Source organism: Eutrigla gurnardus, assembly GCF_963514095.1.
Source record: "Eutrigla gurnardus genome assembly, chromosome: 9".
Classification (NCBI taxonomy): Eukaryota; Metazoa; Chordata; class Actinopteri; order Perciformes; family Triglidae; genus Eutrigla; species Eutrigla gurnardus.
In genome coordinates this window covers 9,224,579-9,241,032 of record NC_139923.1, presented here as the reverse complement: position 1 = coordinate 9,241,032, position 16,454 = coordinate 9,224,579, and the positions used below count along the sequence as shown (strand labels likewise).

Here is a 16,454-nt window from a genome sequence, read left to right as displayed (position 1 = left end):
ATTTTTAAAAAGTTGTCTGACGGGTGTTAGAGCGCATGCCATGTATGAACATACATACGCCGCAGACCCCGTTCGAATCCCGGCCGGAGGTCCTTTCCTGCATGTCACACCGCCCTCTCTCTCCTACGTTTCCTATCTGTCCACTGCTAATAAAGGTGTCTATGCCTAAAAAAATCCTTAAAAAAAGTAAAACATAGTAACATAGCTGTAGGGTTTATAAACTGAATGGCAACTATTTTCAGATAGTTTGTTTTATTCTGTGTATATCAGCTCAGTGTTAAAATGTGAACTGGCGTTAATGTGTTCAGCTGCTAGTGAGAGACGGGGCTGTGTAGCTGTCTGTCTGCGGCGCTGCTTTGGGAAGTTACGCCAATTGGAGTAGGGGGAGGCTGCAAACGTATCGATACTTTTGCAAGTTAGTATCGAATCCGATACTAATTTTAGTATTATTTAGTATACATTTTTGACAACCCTAAGGGGGACTCCCTTCAAGCATATCTGGAGTATTTTTACTATTAACATACTAACATACTAACGTCACGAAAATGGATCTTTTAGTGACCATAATTACTTATTTTTTGTATGCTGCAGCTCATGATTTTTTTGCATTATCAATCTTATCTAATCTTATTTTATGTAATCAAAAATTATTACTTTTTTTGTATTTATTTATATAATCTATTCTCTCTTGTCCAAAGAACTATTTGATTTACTAGGATATGAAGCCGAAACAATTCATCAACAATTGAGAAGCTGGAACCAGAACATTTTTGATAGTTTTTTTTTTCTTCTATTTTTTAATTTTTTAATTTGAATTGAGAAAACAATAAATCAATGATTAAACTGCTGATGATGTCCTCACACTCAAATCAACGAAGCATCGAGAGGTATAGATATCTGGACTTTAGATGACCTGTAGGACATTAATCTGTACATTGATTTCTCAGACTGTGATTTAAAAAGACAAGTCAGTCAAGCTGGCAGAGAGAAGCGGGGTGCTGCTGATGATGATGATGATGTCCGTTTGGAAGGAGACACCTATTAGACTGAGTGCATCTCAGATTACGAGCGTCCGCTTCCTGCGGGACATTTTTAAAAACCCCGACATCGAGAGGACCTTTCTTTTTTTCTCATCTCTTAATTAGGTGTCGGACTCGTTCTCGTTTCCAGCTCCCGTTGGACTCTGAACCCTAAACCGTGGATCCAGCGCCCCCAAGCACTTCCTCCTCTTGTGATCTAATGTGTGCTGGTGTATTGAACAGCTCCCTTTGTTTGACCCCATGGTTTGGGTTTTTGGCAGACGTTCGTTCACACACTCATGAATGGAGTTAAAACGAGACGCTTGAGTACACGCTGCTCTTTTCTCTGCCTTGTAAAGTTCCTCCGGCCCTCCGCTTCCTTTTTGACTGCTCTTACTGCTTTTTTAACACATTTAATTTTTCTGTCTTTGTGCCGTTTGTCTTCCATCCTCCGTCTCGTCTTGACTCCGCCCGTCTCCGTCGCTCCGCTAAGACAAACTGTCTCTCTGGCCGAGTTCCCTGAACCCTCCTCCCCCGCTCGGAGCTGCATGCCTGTAAAGGTTGATGCTAATAATACTGAGGTCTCACTCCGAGCCGACCGCAGCACTAGTAAATAATCTAGTATTACTGTAAATACATAACCCCCAACCAGCAGGTAAACATCTTACCTTGTGAAATCCGAGTGCTGGAGGTAAAAACCACACCACAGAAAGCTGCAAAGGTCTTAATGAAAATAATAATTATAATAATAATGGGTGTTTGAAACATCACATAGGCACGGGACAATATGCAAATGTCATGTCACGATTATCCTGCCAAAATAATTCAGTGATTCACAATATTATCATAATTATAATAGAAATGTGCTTAAAACCGTTAAAATGGCAAATAAACACACTGGGATCACTTTATATTTTGTCACAAAAATGTTATTGCATCACAGATAAATCACAACTTTTTGTCAAATACAGTCAAATAATGTTTGATTCATGTTTGATTCCTGCAGGTCTCCCTGCATGAATAAATGACTAATACAGAATTTTTGTATCCTGCATCCAATAATGTTTTCTATTTGCATCAATGATATTGGGGGTCATTGTTTACTCAATTGATGTATTGCTCCAGATTGATGTAACCATGGTAACACCGCTAGAACTTACATGAATATCCTTTTCATTCATGAAAATTGTTATTGAATATAAAGTGCATTCTTGACTTTGGAAACAGTGATTTTCCAGTAAGCTAACTGTCTCCATGACAACTGGATGGTTATGAGTATGAGTCTTACATCCTTCACTCATGTCAATACGACTCTCTGAAATGATGATGTAACAAAATATATACGTCTAGAAGCCTCACCAGAAAACCGCGTGGCGGTGAAATGTGTCCCCTCCCCGCTGTAGCTCCGCCCTAATGACGACCGGTGGATCTGAGGGATCAGCGGAGCCTCTGGGGAAACGAGTGTTCGACAGCTGATGAGATCTCAAAGGATTTTGCTCTGAACCCGAACGCCGTAATGGGATGACCCTTGACCCTGAGCCTCACAGCCAGGAAATATTGACTAACCTTTCCACAGCTGCAAACAGGAAGTGCTGAATGAGAGGACCACTCATGCATTCGTCACAAAGGGATCCTTTCATAAACGATCCCAAAATATCGACACTTATGATCTCAAAATGTCCCAAACTGGGGCCGCGCAATTCTGAGATTTTGTGCAATTTTACTTCCATAACAATTATTTCTTTCCTTCTTTGTTCATAAATAATTCATAGCAGACATTTTATTTCTAAAAACACAGAGAAAACTGACTTTATTGGCTGTTGACAGTATTTTTTGATGTATGGTGTGTGTGTGTGCGTGTGCGTGTGTGTGTGTGTGTGTGTGTGTGTGTGGAGAGAGTTGAAGCATCTGCCTCTTCTTGCTTCAGTCTTTCTCACATTGGTGTCTTTTTTTCTCGCCTCCATGTTTCATTTAAATATCTCGTCTGCTTCATTAAGTATTCCTCCCTCGACCGTCTTCTGCTGCCGATGGATAAGAATCATGACTCCTTTTTTAATCAAATCTTCGGTGGCTTTGTGAAGCAGAAAGCTGCTCAGGTTTATTCTTCACTATTGAATGAAATATGTTCTAGATTTTAAAACCTGTGTTTCCTGATGTTGTTGTTGTGACGGACCGTAGGTGATCAGTGATCCGTACAGATACCGCCGATCGGCCAATAAAACGATGTGATCGGTAGGAGTAGAGCTAGTTAACCGGAGCTAATGGTTAACGTTAGTGGAGGTTCATTGGGTTACATTGTGATGCGTTCAGGTTCTCTTCAGTAAAAAATGAGTAGCTTATATATACAATTAAAATTTAGTTTGGGAATTCCCACAGGCCCCATAATAGAATACTATCATGATACTTAAGTAAAGACACATAGATATATATTTGTATTGTTTTATTTATTGTGCATTACAAGTGCCCAACATTAAAATAGTTTGCTTTCATTTCTTTCTGCTGATCTGATCCGTGACTCAAAACCAGGAGACTTTATGATGGTAGCTAACCTCCATTAAACATCTATACGACGTGTTGTCATTACAGTATATTTCCCTCTCAGCCTCTCATCCTCTGTTTGTGTGAATTAACTTCTGGATGTTTCCGTGATTCTCTCTCTCACCAACTCTTAAGGTCCTGAGGGTTCTGGTTTCGATGCAGCTGCTGGTCCGTCGGCAGCCAAGTGGGTTTTGTTTGACCTTTCGGATTACTGCAAGTGGTCATCTGGTTGTGGTTTGAGAGATTTAAGAGCAGGTTCCAACGGGGCTAACATTACTGAGCCGTACTCTGGGGGGCCAACTCAGCTTTGGCTCGGAGCAGCAGTTTGGACAACACTGGACTTTCAGAGATGTTTACTCATAGTCTCTCCTGGTGCTCAGGACCAGGATCTGGTAACCTGTCTGGCAGCGATGGGGAGTCGGAGACTGGACGATGTTGTGGTGTCTGTTGGGGGTTTGGTTAGGCTGAGTGGATCATATATTAATGGTAGAAGGGACAATCGCCGATATATTCAGGCTACTTTAACTTTGTATCAGAACTAAAGGTGTTATAAAAATAATCTCCAGAATGTGTTAATCAGCATGGATTTATGACATGGCTCCATAAGAGTTAATATGGTTATTGATATGGTTTGGACTGTACATTAAAGATAATAATGTTAAAGGGACCATGATGCTGTGACACCAAGCACAGACACACGGATTTAAATATTCACATTACTTTGTGTTTTTTGTAACAAGAACAGTATTTCCTGCAGAAAGCTTTAAGTTTCTAGTTCTAAGCTCCGTCAGACTGGAGTGCTGTGATGGTGTAACTCTCCCCACACCTCCTCCTGGCCATTTGATCGGCCATCGGCGACCTTGAGTCACCACGATATGAGATATGAAAAGAAAAATTATCACACAACTCATTCAGATCACCGTCCAGCAGCAAAGATAATTGACATATTTCAACGTCTTTCACAATATACTTTAATGTTGTAAAACAGACTTTCAGACGAGTGTTGTTGAAAGAAAAACAAAATCTTGTTTTAGTATAAATCAAAGGAAGTTTAGTGTTGACAAGGTCCATTTGGCTAAAAATCTATCCATTGCCGATAATGGCATCGGCAACGTATAAGCCTGTGTAGTGTCGTTAATATTAATAATAGGCTGAACTTGAGCATTAAATATTCAAATTTTATTTGAATATTGAAAAAATATGGAATGGAATTTGAATAGTTTTATAGAGGAAAATTGACAGCTCTAGTTCAGTGTGAACGGGAAAAAACAGAGTCTAAAGCTGCAAGTTTGCCATTCTTGTTATTTTGGTCGTTCCCGTCACGCTGCCGTATTTAGGTCCCATTCAGAAAGCTCGCCATCTTGGGCTCGTCTGCTCGGCTTCACTCTGTTTACGTTTGTCCTGGAAGTGAGAGCCACAAGACGGATGGTAAACATGAGAAGCTGCAGCTGAGGAATATTTCAGCCGCGGTGGCAGTTTGTGGTTCACGTGGAATCATCCAGAAAAGCTTTATTGTTTTGGTGTTTGGCAGGTTCTCAGGTTAGGCCTTGTATGACAACTGTGAAACCTGGTCTGGTTGCCAGTTTTCTGTGATTGAACTAGAGTTTCGTGCTTGGATGACTCCGTCTCCTTCTGTAATCTGAGAGCAGCGGTCTCACAGCGCTCAGCTGGGGGGTTCAGGGTCCACAGTGTGGTCCGGTGGACCGGACTTCCTCCTGAACCACAAGGCTGGGGAGAGAGTAGAGGATAAGGATGCCGGTTGCTGTAATTGGATCTCAGCGGAGCACATATACAGCTAGAAGGATATAAAAACACACATTTATCCCTCATATTTGTGTGCATTAGATACCATAATTTCCTTCTTCATACTTTACTATACTGCTATCTGAACAAGTACACCTTGAGTATATTTGGCCCAAACATTTCAGGCTCCTTCAGGTCCTGAAAACCCATTTTCTTAATCGCCTCTCCGACTACGAGCAAATGGCGTCCAACGCGGACACTCATCAACTTTTAAAGTTTAAATATATTTGGTTATTTTACACGAGAGGCATCTGTGTTAAACTCTTAATGAGGAATACTTAAAGCGAGCCAGCGTTCATGATACCAACAGTCCTTCCATTCCTCCCTTCCAAGGCTGCTGTAACCGTGGTAACGCCGTTAGCCTCGCTCCAAGGTCATCCTCTTACCATAACAACTTTAGGAGTAACAGAAGTCTGTTGACGTGCTCAATGAGAACATAGTCATGAATATAATATTACTGTTCTGCTAACAGATGCCCCAAAATGCTACACACTGGCCCTTTAATTTCCCACCCTGATTTTTGTTTCTTACAGTCATGAATATTTAAATAGCAAAAACAAGTTTCCAGGGGCTTTTAAAACACAGCAGTGTCTGCTCCTCTTCCTCCTCCTCCTCCTCCTCATCACAACCTGGATCTCTTAATTAGTTGTGAAGAGTTTTCTTGTCTCGTTTGAATGATTTCAAAGTCCTGAAAGGATTAAAAAAAGAGAGTCCACAACAGGAATGCTTTTTTGTAGTTCCGTTAATCATCTCACGCTCGTTAAGATAGATAGAGATAGAGACTCCTTGGCGGGAGTCATAAATACGCTGCAGCATCCCAATTTAATGAGGCGATTTTGAAGATTTGTGATCCAAACGGTGTGAAAGTCAACAAGTTAAACAGCATTTCCTCCCCTCTCTTGTCTCCAGGCTCAGAGGAAGGAGGTGTTCCTCCAGGAGCGATACGGCCACTACAGCCTGACAGACCCCTTCCTGGCCCTGCAGAGGGACTTTGAGTGTGGGGGCCCCGGGGCCGACAAGGAGCGGCGGCCCCTGGGCTCCAGCCCCATCTCCGTCCTGGAGGCCGTCATGGCGCACTGCAGGAAGATGCAGGAACGCATGTCGGCCCAGCTGGCTGCCGCCGAGAGCCGCCAGAAGAGGGTAAGAACCCCGGGAGGAGTTTCTGTTGCCATTTCTATCTGCATCTTTCCATTATTTTCACGTTGATAAATCTGTTTGTTAGTTTCTCAATTTAACGATAAATCTATAAAATGTGGAAATGGTGAAACATGAGATAGCGTCAAATGTCATAACTCAAAGATATCCAGCTTACTGTCACAGAGGAGTAAATAAACCGGAATATATTAACATTTAAGAAACTGGAAAATAATAACTCAAGTAAATCAAGTGAAATTAATATTAAACCATTTACGAATACATTTAATAAAAATCGATGAATCGTACCAGCTCAAACTAGTGGTCCACTGATTAATCGGTTGGCTTGGCTCACGAGGCACACGGCTCGCGGGGCAGGGGCGGCTCTCGTGGGGGCTGGCAGCGCAGCGAGTGGAGCAGACGCCATTTTTGTTATAAAGGACCGGTCCAGTTCTGCTCACACCCCGAGTCTGAAGTGAGGTCCCACCACTGATCTGTAATGGTCTGTAGCGTTGGGGGATCCTGCCCGGTATTTTGTGTCTCATTAGTTATTTTTATTAATTATGAATTAATTAATTATTATTTCAAGGTTCTTTATTTATCAAATGCACAGATGAGATGCAACTTAAAACATGATATCGGCATTATAGATCGGCCATCGGCCGCCCTGCTCTCTAAATATCGGCATCGGCCATTGAAAAACCCATATCGGTCGAACCCTAATCTCCAACTCCGTTCCCGATTTAAGAAGAAAGAAAGTCTGACGATGAGATAAATGTTTTTAATGTGTTTTTAATGGTTTTTAATTTGATTGTATTATTATATTTACATCACATTTAAAAACAAAACAGCCTTTTGAATTAGACTCGTGTATTCATTGATCATAGCACATGAAGGTGCCGATGGCGACCTCCAAACCCATCCATAATTTGCCGGTATATATGTAACCTCACACTGGTTTGTATGATATGTATGAATCTTTAGGTGCACGCGATGCTGACAGGAAGTATCCTGTTATGAACTGCAGTGTTCAACATGAGTCCATGTAGTGGATGTTTCTCTCTCCGTACCGGACCGACGGATGAACCGACGTCACCGTCTTCAGTGTCGCTCCGCCGGCGGCACAATGAGGTTTTACAAAGTGCCTCTTTGTCGCCGCGTGTTTCTATGAGTTCTGTTTAATTGAGTGGATGAAGCCGTGTTTACAGCAGCGTGTGCGTGTGCGTGTGCGTGTGTGTGTGTGTGTGTGTGTGTGTGTGTGATGGTCTGTGTATACGAGTTGTGGGTCTCTTCAGGATTAACTGGGCAGCCAGATGTCTTCCCTCCTCCCTAACTCCCTGTGTGTGTTGAGGAATATGGATGCGATGGATGGATACATGTTATTGTCCCTGATGGGAGATCTGTCTTGGCACAGTGCAACAGTTGCTATAAAAATAAGTGCAGATCTCCACCAGGTGCGTTTCACCGGAAACAAAAGGTGTTTTTACACAGAGATCCCTCCACAGAAAGTAGACCCCTCAACATGCAGCTATTGCACCGTTTATACTGAACTTTGGTTTCCAGTGTAACCACCCCTACTGTGTCTGTTAACAGAAGCATCCCGGCTTTGAGGAACCAGAGAGAACCACATCGGCGTCGGTGGTAGTGTGATTATTGTGTATTACATAACCGTCAGAAATATGATTCCCTCTAGCAACCAACACAACAATGGAAAGTCGAGGTTGTTTTGCTCAACGTGCACATTTACACGATTCTTCAAGCACAAGAGAAGAATGGCGGCCTCATGCAAGCAGCTACTGGCTTTCTATCTTCTGTAGATCAATGTTCTGAGCTTGTTAAATCCCCGGTGACGGCCAATTAAAGGAAACCCAAAATATGATGCAGGTTTTTGGAGCAGTATGCAAGTTGAGCTGCAGACGCAGAGATGCACACGACTAATCAGAAAACAACTTGCATGTAAATGACTGCAGATGCAAAAAGGCTACAAAATTATAAATCAATAATAATAAATGAAATAAACATTAATGACTGTTAAAAATAAAAAAATAAAATAAAATGTTGTCTTAAAACATAAGGCAAGAGACGTTTGACAGCAGATTAAAGTGCTTGTTTATTTATCGCTGGATTGTTCTGGATCGCTCAAAGTGTTTGGATGAAACTGGCAGAATGAAAATGGGTGGGTTCCAAAGTAAATCCTGTGTGACAGATATGATGAAGTTTAAATGGAAATGTTAACCGCACACACACGCGCACACACACACACGCACACACACGCACACACACACACACACGAGGAGGAAGAAGGAGTGAGTGGAAGGAAGGAAGGGAGAGGTGTGCGTGGTATGTTTTGACAGGGAAGCTGGTTAAATAGCTTTTGTGGTTTAGTGTGTGTGTGTGTGTGTGTGTGTGTGTGTGTGTGTGTGTGTGTGTGTGTGTGTGTGTGTGTGTGTGTGTGTGTGTGTGTGTGTGTGTGTGTGTGTGTGTGTGTGTGTGTGTGTGTGTGTGTGTGTGTGTGTGTTTGATTCCTTCCATCTAATGTGAACGTTAAGTATTTCAGTGTGTACTTCAGTGAGTTGAGTTATGATCCCTCTTCTCGGCTCTCCCTCTGATGTTTCTGTTACTGACGTTTGGCCAGTAAAACACTTCCTTAATACATCGTTATCAAAGCCGCTTGCATAAATATTCAAAGAAAATGTTTCTGTATAAATGTAAAGAAAGAAGGCCAGTCATGTGACGCCATATTTTTTCAAAAAAGTGAAAGTAATCCAAAATGTTAAACCATCAAGAAAGGAAATATTAAAAAAGCCTTTATTGTGGTTACGTGAGATTGCACTAACATGGAAACCTAATACTTCTGAATGGATTAAAGAGATGTCTTGCAGTCTAGGATTAGAAATCTGACCACTTTTTTTTATATAAACGACCGATTTTCTATTATAATTATTGACTCATTATTATTTTAAAAAAGGTCAACGTCACAAGAATGGGTATGGCAATCATGCCAATTTCAGGATAAAATGATGTGACGGTCTGTGACCGTGTTTAAAATGAAACCATTCCCAGCTGTAAATCCCAATGATTGGTATGATTCAGACGCTGTAATACATCCTTGGATGTGTAGAGATCCAGACTCCGACTGTTATATCTTGATGAAGCCGGGCTGATGGATGAAGATGAGCTTCATCTGCATCAGTTTGTGACGGAGGTCGGAAGCAACGCGAGGACATATTTTAACAGACAGTATGAATGGCTTCACGTGAGGGAGTCGATGCATCACGGTGACATTTAAGAACACGATAAAGTAGGAAGATCACATCTTTTACCCTCGTATCTCGTATCTTGTATCCAGAAACTTTAAAAAAACGTTAAGTCATACACCAGATCTTTTATACTATATTTTATAAGGTGCAGGGAGTCGTGACATTTACCCAAAACCCGATATAATCCTCTCCACCAACGGTACTCACCTCAACTATTGATCCTCGCTTACACTTTAATGTTGATGCGATTGGGAAAATGTCTTCTCTTTGATTGCCAAGCAAAAGCAAGCGATCACAGAGAGAGTCTGAGGTTAATGTTAAGAGTTTGTTGTTTAAAAGTGCATTTCTCTCTTTACATGAGACCACTGTATTTGAGTGCCATTTCAGCTTCTGGTTGCACCGTTGTGACTTCTTCAGTCCCGGTGAGATACCTGGTCTCTGGTGTTAGTCCTACAGAGTTCTGATCCCAATGTGAACAACGAATCCATGTTGAAATCGGCAGGCAGGGAAGTTGTTAGCACTGGAGCTAAATGCTAACATACGGAGGTTCCATCGAGTTACATTATGATGCGTTCAGGTCTAGTCAGTAAAAATGAGCATTTGGCGAAGGTAGATGATAACATTATAATGATATGTTCAAATGTAATCCTGTAAAAATAATATTTTTGCAAGACACAAAACTGACACAATAAATCTAAAATAGATGTTTAACTTCCTAACGCCGGCTCTAAGCAGCTTACAATACTTAATTAAAATGTACGAATGCCAAGATGTGTAATCAATAAAAGTATTTTTTGTATTTCCTAATCATTTGGATTGTGTGTATTTATGCATATAAGTAAGTAGGAAAACATAGAGTCGGTTTACGTTATACGGTTTGATTTGAACAGGAATGTCTGTTTTGTTTCCATGATGGGAAACCTGTCTCACATACGAGCAGGTTGTCCTTCTCGGTTCTTTGGTTCGGTTGACAAACGCTCCGACAAAACAACCACCGAAGACACTTTGACCTTGAGAGGTTGTTGTTTCATTTGACCCTGAAAATGTGCCTAAAAGGAGACAAGACCGCGGCTGACCCTCTTTAATAAATCATCGTGTCACCGCGGTGAAGGCGGTACAGTTGTACCCAACTTGTCATCTAGAGGCTCCGAGCCATCACGAGGGATAAGCGGCATCGTTGGACCTGTTACATCATCGTCAACAAACCGGCTCCTGAACGACACATGCTCCGAGTGCTCAGAGGGATCTTCTAGTTGCCGGGTAGAATGAACTTCCCTCGGATCGTCGGCTATCTTTATCCCCTCGCTGCGTTTCCAAACCTCTGAATTATCCATGAGGCCGTTATACGTAACACACGCTGACAAAGACGACCTCGTCTCCTCCTCCAGCAATCGGGCATGAAGTCGGAGGAAGCTCCCGCTCTGTTTGGAGACTCGCTGTGTTTGTGGGGCTTTGTGGGTAAACACGCTGCCAAAGTGTTGAAGGGCTGAATCTGGAAGGAAGGTCACAACCACCAGTGATGAAATTCCTTTTTTTCTTAAAATAGTCCTAGGCCTCCGCCACCTTCACCTCCGTCTTCTCTCATCTCATCTCAACGGACCGATATTTAATAGAAGACGGGTAATGTGCAACAGGAAGGCAGGGAATAAAGTAAAACGTAAAAGAATCAATGCAGACAGCTAAGTTGGAGATGAAGCTTCAAAACATTCATACAGAAACTAGAAAATGAAAGAGATTTAAAAATAATAAACTGCCGACGAGGGCAAAGTAAGAGACGTTGAAGGTTAGACATATTATGTTCAGTCTATTAGACTTTCTATTCATTTCTATTCATTTTTAACATCCATTTTCCTTCCAGCAATTAAACCTTCAGAAAATGATTATCAAAATGGTTGCTTCAGGTACTTCATGTTTTTTCCTTGACAACCTAAATAACCCATTAAATAAAACATAACCCCCCTCTCACCCCTTTATACATCCAGAATACAGATTATGTGGCTTTGGAAATGTGTGTACAGGACATTGAAAAGGTATCATCATGTCGATTTTATGTTTATTAAATTAGGAAAAATCACTGAATCTCATGCAAAGAAAATTATGTTAACCTTCTTTTTCGAGACGTTAAACATGAATGAGGTCAAATAGACCCTGAGTTTAACGGGAGGGTTCAAGAAGTTGGGAAATTAAATACATGGACCCAGTGAAAGAGTAGTGTTACTTACAAGTATGAATATGATATTTGCCAAAAAATAATCCCAGATTATTATATCAGTAATACCGTCATCCAAGTTGTCCATAAAATACTTGACATCGACGTAAATAAATGACGGATTGTTATCAGTGTTTAATGACGGCCAGTTGTGGAACGATTACATGCAAAGTGAAACTGTTTTTAAAACATGTTTCTTTGACTTCAGGAGTGAGATGATCGGGAAACATTCCACTTCTGAGCTTTATTTAAATGTTTCGTTCAGCAGTGGAGGAGCTCAAGTGTCACCTAAGGGTGCCTCTGGGGTACTTCACAATAATGAGTTTATAAATGTCGTTATTATTCTGTAGACGACGGCAGAATGACCCATAATATTCACATTACATTGCACGAGTGTAAGCAAAGGTTTTACACACTTTATCGTGTTATACAACGAGGCGCTTCATTGAGCTGCATTCATTCATCTCTGAATGCAAAGTGGGATTTCAACTCTGCATTCTAAACCAGGTTAGAGTCTGGACCTGGTCTGATGGGGAGCCTAGTGGACCCTGGTTGACTCCTGTGCTGTAGTTGGAAGATGTGTAGAAGTCATGCATGATATACTGTTTGAAAACTTCAGCTTTCAGAGCAACAAAAACATGGAGACCGCCCGAGTACATCTTCATAAATTGTATCATAAATCTAGTTTTACTAAATAATAGAGCATCATTATTACTTGGTTCTATTGGTAGTATTGCCTGTAATATTTATTTATTTATTTCATTTATTTATTTATTTCATATGCACAATGATAAAAAACAAAAAAATCATATTTAATAATACAAAGGAAAGTATTTGTGCAGGAGAGGAAAAGAAGCCCAAAGGGCTTATATAAAATCCTCCCCTCAATACAAAATCACTAAAACAGATATATTATATGTAATATATTATAGATCATTGATCATTGAGCAAATGCACTTCTGTTGGAGCAGACTGGACCCTTTAGGGATTAATTAATTAATAAATGAATACTTTTCCAGCTGCATCCGAGCTCGTAGTGCCGTCGGTGGGGGCGTCTGCTATACTTCGGAATTATATCTAAATCGCAAAACTGCAATTTTCAAACCGCAGAAGGAACAAAATATTTATTAAAGGCAAAATACATACACACAGACGTGAGAAACCATCTGGTTTGGGACAGATCATTTTAATGTGATGTAAAAGTGATATTTTCTCTCATATCCCAATGGAATCACATCACAATTACATATTTTTTCAACACTGCCATCCATGTTTTAGACTTGAGTTCCGGGCTGCCTGACTCCTCTGCAGCATGCCGACTCCCTACATTTATTCTGGCTTAAGGCCAATTTATGGGAGTAATCCTCCCCCAATTATAGCACCTCCTTCTGAGGAGCGACTCCCTCAGCATCAGCTGGTGGGGAGATGTGCTTCCTCATGGTTTGGAACGGGGGGCACCAGGGAGGGGGGGGGTCTCGTTTGGGACCAGGGCGACGGGGTGCCGACTCTATTGTGTGAGGCTTGTTAGAGCACCGGGGTCTTGGCGGTTGGGTGGAGAGCCACGGTTAAGCCTCGTTAGCCTCTGTGAAGCCGGCGCTGTGCTAACAATAGCAGCCGCTCTCCGGATATAGAGACCCACGCTCCGACGAGTCATCGAAATTCAACCGTACGCTGGGATGCAGCGTCTCTCCGAATAGATAAATGAGTCCCCGAACCACCCCGTGGATTAAGAGTGCATCTATTTGTGTAAATATCTGCTCATCCTGTCTGTTAATTAAAATTTTTGCTGCAGAATGCAAGCAGGTTATTATCCGTCCAACGTTTGAACTGGAGGTCGGCTGACGGGACATAACTTTTTTCATCATGAGGGCCACTTTTACTAATAATGTGCACGTGATCATCTCCTGATTAATAATCTAAATGAAGTTATTGGCTGGCACTCCATTGGGCTGCAGCCATAAATGCATGACATGCTTTAAAAATCATGTTTCAGATATTTATTATTGAGATAGTTGGAGATATTTTAGTAAGTTTCCACTCCACGAAGAAACTTTCAGTTCATTATTATTTTCAGTAAATTTCTCCCCTAAAGTTCTCCTTGAATAAAAGAATAATCATCATTCAGCCGTTGACATCATTGCCATTCAGCCTTACTTACAGCTTTAGTGTTCACTCTTTAAAATAATCTGGCCAGTTCATGACATGAAATCCCACTTCCTTGTCCTCCTTGCACGGGAATACGCACCAACTTTAACGGTTTGTAAAAGTTTGCTGATTCATCTGCGTTTTCCTGCTTGAAACGATATCGGCGATGAGCAACGGCCAAAAACAATAAACTAAACAAAATAAAATGTCAATCAAACAGAAAACATTTGCCTACCTATATTTAAAAAAAAAAAAACAGGAGAAAAGAGGTTGAAAAAAAAATAAAAAAAGGCTTCTCCCTCCTACCTACACTGCTCAGTGCTTAAATATAAATACATTTAATTTTACTCAAATTGAACTACAAACAAAGTAACCACCTCTGGGTTTTCAACAAACACACAAAAAATAGACAATTCTAACAATAACAATGACTCAACACCTGCTCACAGGACACATTACCTCCCTACACAAGGTTCACAGAGGAAGAGGAAGGTTTGATGGGGATGTGTAGTGGTGGAGAGGCGATGGAGTCCAACTGCATTCTTTACACTCACACACACACACACACAGTCACACACACACACACACACGCACACAGCAACAGGCTCATAACATCGGCCTTTTAAACGTCCACTCCTGGCGTCGTCTGGCTCCTAGCCAGCGTTTCCTGTCGGTCGAGCGATGGCTGATATTTCCAGGATGCACATGACGCTCCGCGTGCTGACGAAGGCGGCGTGTCACAGACAGCTGACAGCTGGCGTGAGCGTGACGTCTGTGAAATATGTCAGAGGGAGATATTGGATGTTTGACATACGTGTGAGGCTCCTGCAGCTCGTACAGTCTGCGTGGCTTCAGGTGATTTGTGTTTAACAAAGATTTCGGTCAGCGTGACAATTTATTATAAATTGATGTTGCAATCAATCAGTCAAAGCTGTCAAAGGGAGGAAAGCAACAAGCCATTGGAACGAGCTTCTGTTTGTTGTTTTTGCCCAGAAATGTCTTAAACGATGAATTACAAAAATCGTTGACCTTCGGTTGCATAATTGATTAATTGAGTTATGATTTCAGTGCTTAATGAAGGCTGTGTATTTTGGTGAGAGATACCAAGCCCCAATTTCAATTCAATTTCAATTTTATTTATTTATAAGGCACCTTTCATACAGGGAATGCAACACAAAGTGCTGTACAGAAAATACAAATTTAGAAAATAAAAACAACGCAACAACAACAATAAAAACAACAACAACAGAAAGAAAGACCCGACCCCCCCACCCGGAACACACTCGCACACTCACACTAACATGCACACAACTCCGGTATGGACACCACGCACACACACGCACACACACACACACCCCCACGCACTGCATTGGCTAAAACTGTAGAGACATGGCTCGGCACTGAGACATCGGTGAGTGAAAGGCCATCCACACCATGAGGGACTCTGGTTCCCGTCAGTCGACGGTAAAAGAGATAAAATAATGTAAAATAGAACAAGATAGCAGTAATAAAATAAATAGCTAAAAACTAGATAAAAAGCTAAATAGGATAGAATAAAATCAGTATAAACTACTAAAATAAGCAAACTTAAAATAATAGATTAAAACTTGGGGAATAAAATAGCAGACTTAAAATAATAGAAGGCTAATTAAAAGCCAGACTAAAAAGATGAGTCTTGAGCCGTTTTTTAAAAACATCAACATTCTCTGCGGCCCTGAGGTTCTGTGGCAGGCTGTTCCACAGTCGGGGACCATAATAACTAAAAGCCGCCTCCCCGTGTGTTTTCAATCTGACTTGTGGAAAGGTTAAAAGGCCGGTGCCAGAGGACCTCAGGGTCCGTGAGGGTTGATATAATAGGAGTAGGTCAGATAAATAAGAGGGCCCAAGACCATTAAGACATTTAAAAACAAGTAAAAGAATCTTAAAATCGATCCTGAAACGGACAGGGAGCCACTCAAATATCTTTGTTTTTGTGAAATATAGCATTGATCTTCAGGCAAAAAAAAAAAAAAAATGTATTGTAATTCTAATTCTAAGGTTTCAAATCGATTCATAACTTCCAAAAGTCTTTAAAATTTAAATGTTTTAAGCTAAATTACATGTTTTTTTGCAAGTTGAGCATGAATAAATGTAATCTTTGGTCTTAGATTTGTGTATTTACATTATTAAGATGATATAATCTTATGCTCTCATGCCATAATTTGCCACACAGCTCACTGAGGACTGGAGTAGATCCAGCATGTACTCATTCAAAAATCCATTTTGAATCCTGAATCGACACACCCAAAGACTCCCACGCCTAATTGTGTTGACCTCCGATTGCTTAATTGATTAATTTACTTTCAG

General features: G+C 41.1%; 1 protein-coding gene across 2 annotated transcripts in view; it reads left to right on the top strand.

The window, feature by feature from the left end:
• Positions 1-16,454, top strand: part of cttnbp2 (cortactin binding protein 2) — a 79,102-nt gene that overhangs the window by 33,796 nt on the left and 28,852 nt on the right. For both annotated transcript variants that reach the window (XM_084018117.1, XM_084018118.1), the window contains exon 3: positions 6,270-6,500. In XM_084018117.1, coding sequence (XP_083874243.1) covers positions 6,270-6,500 — 231 coding nt within the window. The remainder of the gene's footprint in view (positions 1-6,269; positions 6,501-16,454) is intronic.